The sequence below is a fragment of the Anolis sagrei genome, chromosome 6 (assembly GCF_037176765.1).
Source record: "Anolis sagrei isolate rAnoSag1 chromosome 6, rAnoSag1.mat, whole genome shotgun sequence".
NCBI classification, from domain to species: Eukaryota; Metazoa; Chordata; class Lepidosauria; order Squamata; family Dactyloidae; genus Anolis; species Anolis sagrei.
In genome coordinates, this window is record NC_090026.1 from 110,320,702 (window position 1) to 110,337,502 (window position 16,801).

The following is a 16,801-nucleotide window of genomic DNA, read 5'->3' on the forward strand; positions in this document are numbered from 1 at the left end:
GATAAAATGATGAGAGACTGAATTAATGTAGATGCAATCCGAGGCTCAGCCAATGCCTCCAAACACTGGGTTAGACCAGCAGCTTCATTCCTCTTCACCACATAAAGGTAAAGGTAGTCCCCTGACATTAAGTCCAGTCATGTCTGACTCTGGGTGTGGTGCTCATCTCCATTTCTAAGCTGAAGAGCCAGCGTTTTCCGTAGACACCTCCAAGGTCATGTGGCCGGCATGACTGCATGGAGTGCCATTACCTTCCCGCCAGAGCGGTACCTATTGATCTACTCACATTTGCATGTTTTCGAACTGCTAGGTTGGCAGAAGCTAGGGCTGACAGCGGAAGCTCACGCTGCTCCCCGGAATCTAACCTGTGACCTTCGATCAACAAGCTCAGCAGCTCAGTGCTTTAACCCACTGCGCCACCGGGGCTCCTCTTCACCACATAGGGCATAGGGCTTACTAAATAATTCTGGGTTCTCCACTTGCTATTGTTCTGGTAACTATATTATATTGTATTAATTATTTATTTACACTATTTACACCTTGCCTTTCTCTACCTTCAAGGGGACTCAAGGCGGCTTACATAGAGGAAATTATTCAATGCCTTAAAAGGTGTACAATTCCAAAATATTAAAAATTAAAATTAAATCAAAATTAATAAATATGAAACATTTAAAAACATTCCGTTCCATTCTATAGCAACAAGATAGCTGTTCAGTAGTTCAACCCCATCCAGATTTTTTAGTTCAAACATGGAGTTTTTTTTAAAGATGATTTATTTTTCAAGTCTCTACCAACATTGCCAAGATACAGTACAAGGGTTTACAAGTGATGAGAACTGGACCGCACCCTCTCCTCCATCACAATTTATTTCCAAGTAATCTTTTCTGATGAGCAAACCATATGAATTCTCGATATTTACTACAAATTGCATTATAAAATCTAATATACTTATAAATAAAAGCTATAGCATATCAAAGAGCCCTGTTTTCCTAGTAAATAGTAATTTTATATATATTAAAATTAAAAGTAGAACAACAAAATAGAAGCATTAACAATAGTTACATCAGACACTCAATATATTTTCAAGATTTGGAAATTCAAAATGAACCCCTTTGTCATTATTTCCTCTGTTGCATTAATCCTTCCCAAGTGGACCCATAGGTAAGTAGAAGGTTTTTCCCCTCATTTTTTTTCATTTACATTAGAAATCAGTAAGAACCGTGTTACCCAAAAGATATTCTTCTTCTTCAGTTCTTTTGTTTGCCATCCTTGCTAGTAGGGTCCCTAAAGTTCATATTTTCCTTGACAGTTTCTATCATAAAATCAATTGAATGTTCTTAATCTCATTACCTGCATACTTTTACACCTATGGTGCAATAAGGGTCTTTGGACCATAATAAAATGTTGTTTTTGTTGTTGTCACAAAAAGAACAATTTGTCAGCAACCATACAGTACTTTTATGGGATAACTATGTCTTATTTCATAGGGAAGCGGTAATCAAAATCTTTGGTTTGATTTATTTCAGACGTTTCTTTTTATACCCTTTAAAAATCCTTCAAATGGCATTGATCCAGATTAAAAAATAGTATGCTACATATATGTATAAAAGCTTCTTTGGTGATAAAAATGCAACATAAGTTGGTTGAAAATATATCAAGTTTCTTCCATCACAACATCACTGATTTTCTAGACATGTCTGACAAATGTGGCATTGAGTGAAGACATGTACCCAATTAAAGGACTGACATCTTCACATTCAATACTGAAAGTGTCTTAGGTTTCAGAAGTAATCGTACTGCATGTTACACATTAAACCACATATGTCAAATGCAAAGTCTACAGGCCAAATCCAGCCATCTATGTCATTTTATGTGGCCTACAAGGCTTTCAGTGCCAAGGCACAATAGTTACATATTACAGGTAAAGGTAAAGTTTTCCCCTGACATTAAGTTTAGTCAAGTCCAACTCGGAGTGGTGGTGCTCATCTCCATTTCTAAGCCGAAGAGCCAGCATTGTCTGTAGACACCTACAAGGTCATGTGGCCAGCATAATTGCATGGAGCGCAGTTACCTTCCTGCCAGAGTGATATCTATTGATCTACTCACATTTGCATGTTTTTGAATTGCCAGGTTGACAGAGGCTAGGGCTAACAGCGGGAGCTCACTCCATTCTCTGGATTCGAACTGCCAACCTTTCGGTCAGCAAGTTCAGCAGCTCAATGGTTTAACCCGCTATGCCACCGGGAGCTCCAGTTACATTTATACAGTCTTGCAATTACAAACAGCCCTTTGAAGGAACCTTAAGGCCAACATGGTCATCAGAGAAAATGAGTTTGGCAAGATATCCAGCATGAAGCTGATAGTGGGTCCTTAATTTAAAAAAAAAACTTAGATTTTTCCCCTGAATACCCTAAATAAGGCTTATTTGGGAACACCCTAAGATAATACTAGTGATATAGCCACTTACTGAACTTCGGTGACTTCCATTAATATTCTTCTCTAGAACAATTTCACAACATTTTGTTAAAGAATTATTTCAGACAGATATTACAAAAGCCCACACTCTAATCCACAATAATGCTGAGAATATCACAGAAAACACATGGAAGATATGTGGTGAGAGAAAATGATCTTGCAGTTCCTCTAAAATTGCAATCTAGAAAAAATAGTTTTAGAAAAATTACATTGCAGAAAAAATATAGCTAAATGACAACATTCATGTTAAAAGTGCATATCCCTTGCAATTAACTGCATCGGGATTGTAAAACATTTAGAGGCATTTTGAATTTTCTTAGTGCAAGAAGTTTTAGCTTGTGTATATGTGTGCATGTGCTGTTAAACCACCTGATGACTTGTGGTGATCCCATATATTTCATAGGGGTTATTAAGCAAAGAATATTCAGGCGTTTTTGACAGATCTTCATTCTTCAGCACCTGTTATTCATTGCTATCCCCTCATCCATGGACTAACTAGGGCTATTCCTGCCTAACTTCCAAGATGAGATAGGATCTGATTGCACATGAGACAGTGGCATTCCTTTTCCATTTGAAGTATGAGACCCTTCCATAGCAGATGGCTGCTTACTAATGGGATACTGTGTCTGGGATGAACTACTGCAAAAGCCAAATAGTGTTAAGAACACAGGAATAAAAATGAGACCATGAGCGGCCCCAAATAAGATTACTAAAAACATGATCTTAAAAAAGGTCCTGAAAATATATGTGGTTGCCATAGAGAGCACAGCTACTCCCAACACTGTGGAAACTGCTCCCTGTAGAACAGGGTAGCCAAGATGGTAGAGAGCATCCACTGCCTTCTCATTCCCACTGGGCTTCTCACTAGAAACAAAGGCATAAGAAATATGAGCAGAAAAATCGACGGAAAACCCAATACAAATCACAAGGTTGATCATAGATATGGAGTCAAGATTCACATTCCAATAGGTCATGAAACCTGCTACACCAACAATAACAGAGGCAATAGCAAATGTGACCCACAAGGAGCAGATGGGATGGGGAATGAGTAATAAGGAAATAAGCAACATAACTCCTGTAGCGATCAGAATATTTTGAATGGTGTTCTGAATTATTACAAGGTACTGATCAAAGTAAATAAAAGCTGGGTGATAAACTATCATTGGTATCTTGCAGTCTTCAGCAAGATCTCTCAGTTCATTTAAGAGGATTTTTTCATCAACTGCAGTAGTAACATTAACTGTCTGTATGAAGAACCGTGATGCTGATACTTCAGTAACATTATAATTAATGTCCCACTCAGAATCTGGATTTGCTTTAAACAATACAGATAAATTGTCAATGAAAACATTGCTGTCATTTATATTTATGGGCATTCGTTGAGCAATGCTTTCATATATCTTCAGCCAAGACTCTGATAATTTTGCATCCACGTAAGATGAATTTTCTAATGCTTCCATGCAGTTCTCTATATCTTTACGAACAGATGGATCCCAATATGCTACACTTTCAGTGACAACAACCATAACCCTTGGACCATAGCCAGAAAAGTACTCCTTTTCCCAGTCGTAATACGGAACGACATAGGAATGGTCACTAGCAAGGTTTCGAAGATAGATTCCCTCTTTAATCTGTATACACCCATAAATGCAACTTCCCAGGTAAATAAGATACAGGATCACTACCACTGCTTTGGTCCAAGACTGTACAAGGAAAGGGCCATAGTACTTTCTAAAAAATCCATTCATGGGATGTTCAGGCTCTGCTTCATTGGACTCATCAAAAGACCCTCCTACACAGCAGATATTATACAGACAGCCCTGAGAATCCTGAGGCTCACGATTGACTTTCATGAAGGTGAGCCAATGTCTGTTGCTTTCTTCTCTTCTACCATTTAGAGCAAGGACAGCCCCAAGGAATGACAGGTTGTAAATGTAGCAGAACACAAAAGCGGTTCCTGTATAGATGCAAAATGACTGAACTGATTGGAAGGAAGTTGCAATTCCAATGTAGAAAGCTAAAACATCAGTAAGTGTTGTGATGGTAATGGAGACAGCTGCCTCTGCGTAAGTATCAGCCATCCGATTTCTGATGCTGTCCTTGACTCTTGTGTGTTGCCAGCAGGACACCAGGATGAACATGTCATCAATACCAACTCCTAAAGAAAGCAGATAAGATTATACATCAATTTCCACAAAGCATATAGATCACGGGTGTCACATGCATTGTCATGAAGGGCCACATCAGCCTTATGGTTGCTTTCAAAGGGTCATCTGTAATTGTAAGACTGTATACATGTAAGTATGTTGCCCTGGCATTGAAAGCTTCACAGGCCACATAAAATGATGTGGCTGGCCAAATTTGTTCTGTGTGCCTTGTGTTTGACATACGCGATACAGATCAAGCAAGAGAAAAACTGTTGTTGGGTTTTTTTCCAAATTATGGCAACTATAAATTTTCTTGGCGCAATTTGTTCAGGAGGGTTTTGTCATTGTCTTCCTCCAGGGCGGACTGTGACATGCTCAAGGTCACTCCATTGATTTATGTGGCAGAGTGGATATGCAGCCTTCTAAACAAGTGATCATTTTCCATGAAAGCTTGTGTTTAAATAAAAAACAGTTAGATTAAAAGGTGCTTCCATATTTGTTTTTCTCTCTCTGCTTCCTTCTTCCTTCTCAAGCAATTGTCTATTTTTTCAGATGGAAATAATAGAAATTTAGTAAGTAATATAGATGTGTTGGCTAGCTTACACCAGAAGGCTGGAAAAATACTCAAAGCAAGTGGGGGAAGTAATCCCGACTAGATACTTCTCTAAAACGAAAGAATAAAGAAATCAAAAGAGAAATCCGGTTGAAAAGTACCATTTTGAGTAGCAACGTTAAAAGGAGGAAAAACCCATGAGAATGAAGCACAGTAAAATAGCTAATATTCTTATTGAAATGGCAGAAGTGGACATTTTTCACTGACTCTTATTGAGGTATACCCATCAAAAGCTTACAGGGTGCATTTAAATGTGTATACAGAGAGCCTTCTCGGTGGTGGCCTCCCAACTCTGGAACTCCCTCCCTAGGGAGATCAGACACGCTCCCACCTTGTCCTCCTTTCATAATCAACTAAAAACCTGGATGTTCTGGTGCGCTTTTGACTAAGCAGCTCACCAGTAACTTTCTTGTCGCTATTTGAAGTCCCGCACTTTACATTGGCATACGTTCTACCTCAACATGTGTTACGACAGTATTTCCTGTCCAGTTTACTGTATTGTTGCACTTTCCTGCACTCCTGTAAAAATGTATTGCACTCATTGAATCTGTACCTCAGCTATGTTTCTTTCAGCCGTATTGTTTTTATATTGCTTTCAATTGTGTTGTTATTTGTTTTATCTGATGTTTTAATTGGTTAAAGTGTTTTACATGTGTGCTTTAATTGTAATCTTGGGTGTGTCCCTTGTAAGCCACCCCGAGTCCCCTAGGGGAGATGGTTGGCAGGGTATAAAAATAAGGTTGTTGTTATTATTATTGTCCCTCCAAATTTTCTGTTTTGACTTTTATGGACTTGATTATTCATAAATTTGATTAAAATGTCTCTAGGAATCTCTTATTTCATTCAGTGTTACTCTTTGGTCAACTTCCTCTAGTCATCCTGGAGTCTAGGAATCTCTAGGTCAGTGGTTCCCAACCTGTGGGTCCCCAGATGTTTTGGCTTTCAACTCCAAAAAATCCTAAGAGTTGGTAAACTGGCTGAGATTTCTGGGAGTTGTAGGCCAAAACACCTGGGGACCCACAGGTTGAGAAGCACTGCTCTAGGTCCTCAAGTACAAATGACCAATCTCCAGCAGAAGTTGACCATAAAGTCAATCTGGAAGACCCAGAAATGCCTAGAGATCATTCTCTGAGGTAAAAAAAAATATATATAGAAAATTCAGGTAAAAAATTATCAATTTTTTAAATTCACATTTTTCACTTTTACAGGGGCGCTAAGCCCTTAATCCTAGCAAATGTGGAGGCTGACAGTAGTTCCTCACTTACCTAGTATAAGGAATGGTGCATTTGCAGCCGTGATGACAAATGGCACCCCACAAAACAGCAGTAATCCAAAGCTGCTGAGCACAGAGAGGCCTGAGGACAGCACTCCAAAAGCTGCGACCCACACTTTTGTTCGTACACAGTCAAACCTGCAAAACAGATTGAGAAAAGTGAAATGAAAGTTTCACAAAGCATTTACATCCAGAGTATCAAAATAGCCAGATATACAACATTTCCAATAACCAAGGAAATGAAAACAGTTATTTTTACAAACGGAAGCTGACATTCTCAGATATTGATCAAGGCTCTCTACACATTCAAACACTGCCTCTAACATTTTTCTCTGTATGTTGAGTGTAGGGCCAACCTTATCATCGGCTGCAAAGAGAGAGGCAAGTAGTCATGAGACATAATGTTAGGAAGACAACCTTGTATATATTATAGTCTACAACAAGCTCAATACAGAACAAGTAGTGTTTCATCTACTTTAGGTCCAACAATTAACTGTGTATTACTTGTTAAATATAAATATCTCACGCTTATTGACTATGAGCTACAGAGAGAAAGTTGGGTAGAATGGGGAGGGGGCTCACACAATCACAATGTAAGAATTTTTTTCTTTCTTCCAACAATTACCTTGAGCATGACATAATTGAAAAGAATATCGTTAAGGTATATGTGATGGAAAAGAAAGGGATCACTTCCTTGCTGTTTTTTTCAAACTCTTGCTGTCTAGATAGCGAAGTAAAATAGGCCACCTGTCCGAATAACAAAAAGAGAGAGAGAGAAGAGAATCACCTGTTAGATATTTTAGCTTACTATTAGATAAGGTCCCAATCCTATGTCCACTTACCATTGCCCTAATGGTTTTATTTCTGAACAGGCTTGTACTATAAACACTAGGGCTCTGCAAAATTTACATTTTCTATTATAAATTGGATCTAATTTGTTAGATTTGTGCATATGATGCGATAACTGAAACGCAGGCATTGCACACGCCAAAAATTTAAGAATAAATTTTTTTACCTGGTATTTTTTTCTAAGTTACATAATTTGTTACTCTTGTTATAGTAACAAAACAGACACAAAACTTTAGAAATTACTCACCATCGCCCCCTAATTTTGTAATGGGTATTGAAACTTTTTTTCATCAAATGCACAGGCCTAATAAATTCATACAGTCAGCTCTCAGCATTTGCTGGAATTAAGGCTGCAAGACCCTTGCAGAAGTGGAAAAAATGTGAATAAAATATAACTGGAGAGAACACTCTCTAGGAGAACCCTAGGAATTCCAGTGTAATTCTAAGTTCAATATCCAACACAGTTTTAACATAAGTCCTGGTTACGCTGCCATATAAAATCCAGACTATCTGTTTTGAACTGGATTATATGGCAGTGTAGACTAATATAATCCAGTTCAGAGAAGATAATCTGGATTTTATACAGCTGTGTAGATGGGGCCACAGAGTCACTTCAAAGGACTTGAGATTTCTTGCGAGAATACAGCAATCAAGTCTGCAAATGATCAAATTTCCACAAGTGAAACCTGCAAATATGGAAGGATCATTGTATTCGGAAAAGTTTAAAGGATATTAAAGTTAATTGATGCAAGAAGAATCTGCAACAAGTTTTGGCATGTCCTGAAAACTTCATTCTAGTCCTTTTCCCCTGGTGTCGTTTTACCTCTGAATGCATAGTTAGGATTCTGTGGCTGTTGAGCTCTTTGTCTGAAGTGTTTGTTTCACTGTTTTATTTTTGTTTTGCCCAACAACGATTCATTCCCATGAATATGCCAACATCTCCCACTTGTTTCTCCAGTGTCCACACTTTGGCTACATAGCCATCAGCACTTTGCATCTAAGCTCACTAATGGGAAATATGATGAACAGAAACTAATAACAATGGTAATAACAATAACAATACATCCTTCCTCTCAAAATTCAAGGTTGCTGGCAAGCTACATAAAAGCATAACAGTTAAAATTACAGCATTACAGGCTGTACCTCTCACGGTAAAGCTCCTTTTTATGCAATCTTTTTAATAGATTAGAAATGTCCACAACATAATAAAATCAAAGCAAGCATGCAGTGATGAAACAGTAAATATTTAATTATTTCCTGGATGTCATTTTTAATTACAGAGGATTAAAAATTAAACAAATATGTGATATGTGTGCGCGCGTGTAGTTCTCTTCTGAATCAATCTTACCAAGAAAACCCTAGGATAGAGTCATTGTAGGTTAGAACCCACAGAACAATAAAGTGAAAATGACCCAAACACAGGCACTAAAAAGAACTTCATTGTATTGCGGCCACCCCCAAACTGGTGTCTTCCAGATGTGTGAAATCTGGTGTCATCTCAGCAGCTGGCGAAGGGCCCTCCCTGCATCCCAACTACCCCTGCCCTGGCATCACAGGGAGAAAATAGGGAACCAATATAGTTCCATCATGCTTAGGCCCAGAAGCATATGAAAGGCCATCCCTCTGTGTTGTGATTTTAATTGTTTTGAAAGTTATTTTATTCAGGGTTTTTAAAAAAATGACTGAGATTTGATGTTGATCCATTTTGAGAAAATTAAGCCCAGACTCTAAAATACAACCTGCTGTGCAGTCTTTTGAAATGAACGCAAGAGAACACTAGTCAACTCTAGATAGGAAATGATTGTGATATCACAATATTGTGGAAATATAGATAGCAAACTCTGTTGTTATAGAAATTTGTTTCAAGCAATATGGGGGAGGGGAATCAGGTTTACTTGGATTGTGGGCAGGGCTTTTGGACAGCTGGTAAATCACCAGCAATGATAAGATCTACCAACCAAAAGGTTGCTAGTTCGAAGCCCAGCTTGGCATGAGCTCCCGACTGTCAGCCCAGCTTACTGTTGAACTAAGCAGTTCGAAAACAGATTGAGCTGTAAGTAGTGAAATTAGGTACCACTAAAACAAGTGGGGAAGGTATTTTACGACACCATAAAAAAGAGGGATGGGGATGGTCGGGGAAGGGGCCCTTTGATGCCACGCATGGAAGGACAGGCGTGGGAAACCCTTTGAGGTATAGAAAGGGCCCCCAAAGGCCATCCAGTCCAACCTCATTTTACAGTAAAGGAAGACACCATCAAAGCCCTCCCGACAGATGGTCAACCATTTGGAAGGGAGTCCCAGAGGCCATCCAGTCCAACCTCCTTTGTCTGTCTGTATGTCCATCCATCCTTCAATCCATCAATCACTCCATCTACATATCTATCTACCTACTACATACCAACCTATCTATGTTCTATCCATCTACCTTCTGTTCCATCTATCAATGTCCCTTCCATCTGTCCCTTCTGTCTATTGCTTCAACTGGAATTCCTCTCTTATCTGAGGGTCACAGCAACGTGTGGCAGGGTATAGCTAGTTATATATATATTAGGCCAGGAGCGACGAGAAACTGAAAGTTGCTTCTGGTGTGAGAGAACTGGCAGTCTACAAGGACATTGGCCAGGGGATGCCCGGATGGTTGATGTTTTATCATCCTTGTGGGAGAATTCTCTCATGTCCCTGCATGGGGAGCTGGAGCTGACAGAGGGAGCTCAACCCGCTCTCCCTGTTGGTCAACAGTCCTGCCGGCACAAGGGTTGAATCCACTGCCCACTGGCGGCTCCCAGTATGATGAGCTCCCAAGGCCCCAAGGCTCCCATGTCCAGGAAAGAATGGGAAGGCAGTGTAAGGACTCCAGTATGATGAGGTCCTTACATTGCCTTCCCATGCTTTCCGGGACATGGGGAGCCTTGGGAACATTGGTTGGTACAACCATTCCCTCCAGTGAGGTCTTCTAGGGAGGTGAGGAGGCAGAGGACCTGAGACAAGGGAAGGATGAGGGAGAAGAGAAGTGATTGGGGAAGGAAGTGGGGCAAAGAGGAGGATTGGAGGAGGAAGAGAGCCAATCCGGAAAGGGAGGAGAGAAGAGGAGTGACTGAAGAAGGGATGGGGGAGAGGGCAGGCAATTGGGGAGGGGAGGAGGGAGAGATGGGAAAGGGAGAGAATGGGGAATTGGGGAAGGGGAGAGTGGGGGGAGATTCCTTCTCTCCCTCTTCCCCATCCCACATCACTTCAGGTGACAACCACCTGGTGGGACCCTTGTCATTCCTGGAGCTGCTGTAACAGGAGAAAGTCGGGAGGCTGTGCAGAGGTCATGAACTGAGTTGGGTACCAGAGGGCAGTTGGGACACCCTCTTACCTCCACAGCAGTGTGATGGACTTTGGTGGTGGAGGATATGAAATTCATCCCAAGACAGATCCTATATGCTCCATGTGGATGGCCCTAGGATGAGGGTTGTGTGTAGATTAGGCATGGGAGCAAACTTTGGCCCCCCAGGTGTTTTGGACTTCAACTCCCGCCATTCGGAGCCTTTCCTTTTCCTTTCCTTTTTGGGAAATCTGAGCTTTTCGAGCTATGTATCTCATCCACTTTGTTTCTAACGATGTTTTAAATCCTTTGTTCCCTCACACAATATTCAACTAGCCAGTTGTCTGGTTTAGCATTGTAAACTGCAATCAAAACAAAGGGAGTAAATTACAAAGGAAAAAAAAGTCAACCCTTGAACATGCCCAGAGAAACAAAAAAGTCATGGGAGGATGGGGAGAAGGAAGTAAGGAAGGAAAGAGACAAGGAAGGATGGAACCAAAGAGCAAAGGAAGCGAGAAAAGAAACAGGTAAAGAAGGAAGAAAGATGAAGGGAAACAAAAAGAGGGAAGGAAGGAGAGAAAGAAAGAAGAAGAGAAAGAGGGAGGGAAGGTTGGCCACAGCAACGCATGGCGGGTACAGCTAGTAAGTAAGTAAGTAAATAAATAAATAAGTAAGTAAGTAAATAAGTAAGTGAATGAATGAATGAATGAATGAATGCCTGGTGTAGAAGCGCCCTTGGGCCTGCCCTGAACCCCACCGCCACTTACCTCCAGGGAGGTGAGCTTCAAGGAGCGGAGAAGCTGTGGGGCGCTGTCGAGGAAGTCGTGGAGCCAGCGCTTGCTCTGCTCCATGGGTCCGGCGTGGTCCTCCTGCAAGAAGTAGAGGAGGCGCAAGGCCTTGGCGGCGCGGACGGGGCGGGAGGGGTGGTCCCCGGGGTGGAGGGCGACGCCTCCCAGGAAGGGTCCCAGCGGGAAGCGGCCCATGAAGAGCGGGAAGGTCAGCTTGGGTAGCAGTGTCTGGATGAGGTCGGGATTCCCTTGCACGGCGCTCAGGAGCGGGTTGGGGCTGGTGCAGTTCCCGCCGGGGCCGCTCCTGGCGCAGACCTCCTCGAAGGAGAACCCTGCGCCCCTCCGCACCGCCGCGTCCAGCGCCAGCAGCTCCGCGAAGGCTTCCGGCGTGAGGATGGAGTCTTTTCCCGGGGCGGCCACGGCGATGATAGCGGCGTAGGAGCCTTCGGTGCTGAGCCTCTGGGCGGAGAAGCGCCGGCTGTCGTCGGTGGGGAAGTCCGTCTGGACCAGGCGGCGCTCGCTCTTAGCGGGCCCCTTGACCGGCGTGAACTGCTCCTCGATGTCGTTGGCTTCGCGGGCCTTGAGGTGCATGAAGCCGGCGCCCAGCCCCGCCGAGAGGGCCAAGGGCAGCAGGAGGAAGGGCCACGGGTGGGAGCCCACACAGGCGCCCAGGGCCCGCAAGGCGCGCGAGAGAGGGCGCTCCACGCAGTCCGTGTGGCACCTCCGGCCCGGCATCGCTCCTCTCTGGCGCGGAGAAGAGAGCTCCGTTACTTTCGGTTCTCGGCTCGGCTTGAGGAATGCTGCGGGAGGATGCGGCTCTATTTTGGGCTCCCAATTGCCGCGCCTCCCTCCCTATCTTCTTTCTGGGCGTGGCTGCCATTTCCGAGCAACCGCCTGGTCGAGCCAGGCTCGGAAAGAGGAGGCGTTGCCATAAGTGCAAGGCGGGGGCGGGTCTTGGTTGAGAGACAGCCAGCGCCCATCCTTTCCCCAGAAGAAGAGTCAGGGGAAATCCCCGCCAGACAAAAGGCCCTTCAGTTATATACGTTTCTCTTCTGCGAACTGCATTTTCTTTTCTTGGGGGAAATTCTAGGAAATCCAAACTGGAGTAGAAGAGACACTGCCTGTTGCACTTGAGCTCTGAACAGGCCTGTAGCGAGGGGGGGGGGGGGGGGGGGTTAGCGGTTCAACAAGTATCTGGCCCCAGCCTGGTTACAGCCTGTGCTGGATGGGGTCGCACTCCCCCTGAAGGCTTGGGTGTGATCCTGGATTCATCGTTGAGCCTGGAGCCCCAGGTTTCAGCGGTGACCAGGGGAGCATTTGCACAGCTAAGGCTCGTGCGCCAGCTGCGCCCGTACCTTGGGAAGTCTGACTTGGCCATGGTAGTCCACACTCTGGTTACATCCTGTTTAGACTACTGCAACGCTCTCTACGTGGGGTTGCCTTTGAAGACGGCCCGGAAGCTTCAATTAGTCCAACGTGCGGCAGCCATGTTACTTACAGGAGCGGGACGCAGGGAGCACACAACCCCCTTGTTGTACCAGCTCCACTGGCTGCCGATTTGCTACCGGGCCCAATTCAAGGTGCTGGCGTTGGCCTATAAAGCCTTAAACGGTTCCGGTCCAAGATACCTATCCGACCACATCTCGACATACGAGCCCACCAGGACTTTGAGATCTTCCGGGGAGGCCCTGCTCTCGATCCCACCTGCTTCACAAGCACGGCTGGCGGGGATGAGAGATAGGGCCTTCTCGGTGGTGGCCCCTCGGCTGTGGAACACCCTTCCCGTGGACATTAGACAGGCCCCTTCCCTGTTGATATTCCGCAGGAAATTAAAAACTTGGTTGTTCAAGAAGGCGTTCGAACAAGAAGTGCAATGATTGGTAATGACTACAGGAATGGAATAACGGATAATGATACTGGATGGTGATTTGGATGATGAGACGACGCTGAATGGTTTTCGTAGTAATGACAATGCTTTGTGTAATGCTTTTGTATAATGTATTTGTATAATGGTGAGAATTGTTTTTATACTGTGTTTGTATTTTGTCCTTCCCATGTTGTACACCGCTGTGAGTCGCCCCTGGGCTGAGAACACCGCTGTGAGTCGCCCCTGGGCTGAGAACAGTGGTATAGAAGCAGAGTAAATAAAATAAAAATAAATAAATCAACCCCCTCCCCCCAAATGTTTCAGATTTTTTTTAAAAAAACCTGGTTTACTCATAAATTTTAACTGGTTAACCCAATCCCCATGCTAAGTCTATGAGATGCAAAATCTTAAGAGTCCCACCAGAACTGCAAGCACTATCTCAAGCAAATATTGACAATTTATTCACACTGTCATTACTTGCAGCAATAGCTGATGTAGTGAAGCAACCAATTTGGGTGTGTGTGTGTGTTGAATGCTCTCATTAAGGAGGCCAGACTTGGTGGAGGTGGTTGACAGGGGCGGAGCTGCAGGCTATTGAAGGCTGCTCTGCCCCCTGCTATGCTCTTTGCTTCAGCTTGAGCTAGGAGGCAGGTTTTGACCCCCCCCCCGTGAAATTTTCACACACACCCCCGAAAATTTCAACCCCTCCCAATTTTTTTTTCTGGCTATGGCCCTGGTTCTGAAACACATTTTCACCACAGACCAGATAATCCAGTAAGTCAAAGTTTATTTACACCAGTTGTACCCATACCTTAAGAAGTCAGACTTGGCCACAGTGGTCCATGCTCTTGTCACATCCCTGTATAGATTACTGCAATGCACTCGGCGTGGGGCTGCCTTTGAAGACTGTTCGGAAGCTTCAATTGGTTCAAGGGATGGCAGACAGGTTGCTCACCAGAGCAACTTGCAAGGAGCACACAACCTCACATTACGCCAACTCCACTGGTTGGCAGTTCAGAGTGCTGGCTTTAGTTTATAAAGACCTAAAGAGTTCCGGCCCTGCATACCTGCTTGAGCGTATCTCTATGAGCCACTTCAGAGACTAAGATCTTCTGCAAAACTAACAAAATGAAGTTCCAACAGACCTCACAACCTCTGAGGATGCCTGCCATAGATGCAGGTGAAACATCTGGAGAGAATGCCTCTAGAACATGACCATATAGCCTGAAAAAAACCTACAACAACCCAGTGATTCCGGCCATGAAAGCCTTTGACAATAAATTTAACAAAATGAAGTTCAAGTGACAAATGCAATATACTCCACTTAGGCAGAAAAAATGAAATGCAAAGATACAGAATGGGGGACGCCTGGCTCGAGAGCAGTATGTGTGACAAAGATCTTGGAGTCCTCGTGGACAAGAAGTTAAGCCAACAATGTCATGCGGCAGCAAAAAAAGCCAACAGGATTTTGGTCTGCATCAATAGGAGTCTAGTGTCTAGATCCAGGGAAGTCATGCTACCCCGCTATTCTGCCTTGGTTAGACCACATCTGGAATATTGTGTCCAATTCTGGGCACCACAACCTGGCAAAACGGCACTACCTAGAAGAATCCACCTTGTGCGACTGTGGAGCAGAAAAAACAACTCTGCACGTGTGTGCTTGTCCACAATGTCCTGCCTCATGTACAGAGGAAGAATTGTTTAAAAGCTGTTGCTGGTTTTGGTCAAAAATTATTTAGCTGCTTGTGCTCCTTCTATTTTAATCAGTTTTATATTTATGTTTGCAATGCTTTTCATATGAAATAAATAACAAGCTCTTTAGCTTTCTCTGCTAAATAGTGTAAGTGTAACTATAAACTACAAATCCCATAATTCCATAGCATTGAGTGGTTAAAGAGGTTTCAAGCTGCATTAATTCTATTGTGTAGAGCCAGTCTAGGTGACAAACCCAATAGTGGCAGGTGAAACACTGTCTCTAGTCTCAAACAGCTGTGCTTTCTCTAGTTGGGCCAGTTGTGGTCACAGTAGTTGAGCAATTTCATGAAAACAGGAACTGAGCATAGCAAAAGGAGGGGTTGAAATGACTTCTGTGCAGAGGCTGGTTTTTCTTTTGTTGTTTCTGGTTCTCCCTCTCTTCCCTCCCTACTCTCACATAATGCTCTTTTTTTAAAGGGAAGCTTCAGGAAAACCCAAATGACACACCACAGATCCTACATGCTAAAACCTGGGTTTAAAGCGATTAGTATTGTCATTATTTTTATCCAAAAGAGGGGCCATCTTTGCTGGGAAATTCCATTTCCTTCCTGGAAGCTGGGTTTAGAAACAAAGGCCGCCCCAGATGTTTGTAAGTAATAACAAAATTGGAATGCTACAATTTGGCACATGTTTGAGAAACTGGAAGGCCTTTCCAACACAACGAGACTTGCAGATCCACACCCCACAATTATAGTACTCTGATGCCAGCTGAATTTCCCTAACCCCACAATCTAAAGCAGCATTTCTCAACCTGGGGGTCAGGACCCCCTGAGGGGTCATGAGGGGTGTCAGAAGGGTTGCCAAAGACCATAAGAAAACACAGTTTTTTCTGTTGGTCATGGGGTTCTATGTGAGAGGTTTGGCCCAATTATATCATTGGTGGGGTTCAGAATGCTCTTGATTGTAGGTGAACTATAAATCCCAGCAACTACAACTCCAAAATGTCAAGTGTTCACCAGTGTTCACATCCACCAGTGTTCACATTTGAGCATATTGAGTATTCGTGCCAAGTTTGGTCCAGATCCATCATTGTTTTAGTCCACAGTACTCTCTGGATGTAGGTGAACTACTACTCCAAAACTCAAGGTTGGTGCTCACCAAACCCTTCCAGTATTTTCTGTTGTTCGTGGGAATTCTGTATGCCAAGTTTGGTTCAATTCCATTGTTGGTGGAGTTCAAAATGCACCTTGATTGTAGGTTAACTATAAATCCCATCAACTACAACTCCCAAATGACAAACCCCTCCCCAACCCCACCAGTATTCAAATGTGGGCATGTTGGGTATTTGTGCCCAATTTGGTCCAGTGAATGAAAATACATCAGTTATTTACATCACAATTCATAACAGTGGTAAAATTACAGTTATGAAGTAGCAACACAAATAATTTTATGGTTGGAGATCACCTGACACGGACCCTGCTACATGATCTTGGAGGTGTCTACGGACAATGCTGGCTCTTTGGCTTAGAAATGGAGATGTACACCACCCCCCAGAATCGGACACATCTAGACTTAATGTCATGGGAAGCCTTTACCTTAACTAAGTGGTTTGATTAATTTTTTAAAAATTATTCCACCCACATATTATAGACCACACTGCAACCAGGTTGTCTTTAAATTGTTTTATATTTATTATGAATTTTTAAATTGTTTTGGAAATTACCTTGGGCTTTGCTTTGGGAAAAAGGCATACAAAATGCAATGCATAAAGCAAACAGACAAATAAA

The 16,801-nt window shown here is 43.1% G+C and overlaps 1 protein-coding gene across 1 annotated transcript; it reads right to left on the reverse strand.

The window, feature by feature from the left end:
- Nucleotides 1–755: 755 nt before the first annotated feature.
- Nucleotides 756–12,376, reverse strand: LOC132778932 (patched domain-containing protein 3-like). The gene is made up of 4 exons (XM_067470342.1): nucleotides 11,432–12,376; nucleotides 7,134–7,255; nucleotides 6,501–6,646; nucleotides 756–4,633 (listed from the first exon to the last, which is right to left on the reverse strand). Exons 1-4 carry the CDS (start codon nucleotides 12,185–12,187, stop codon nucleotides 2,967–2,969), a joined length of 2,691 nt encoding a protein of 896 aa, XP_067326443.1. The 5' UTR covers nucleotides 12,188–12,376; the 3' UTR covers nucleotides 756–2,966.
- Between the last annotated feature and the right edge of the window lie 4,425 nt (nucleotides 12,377–16,801).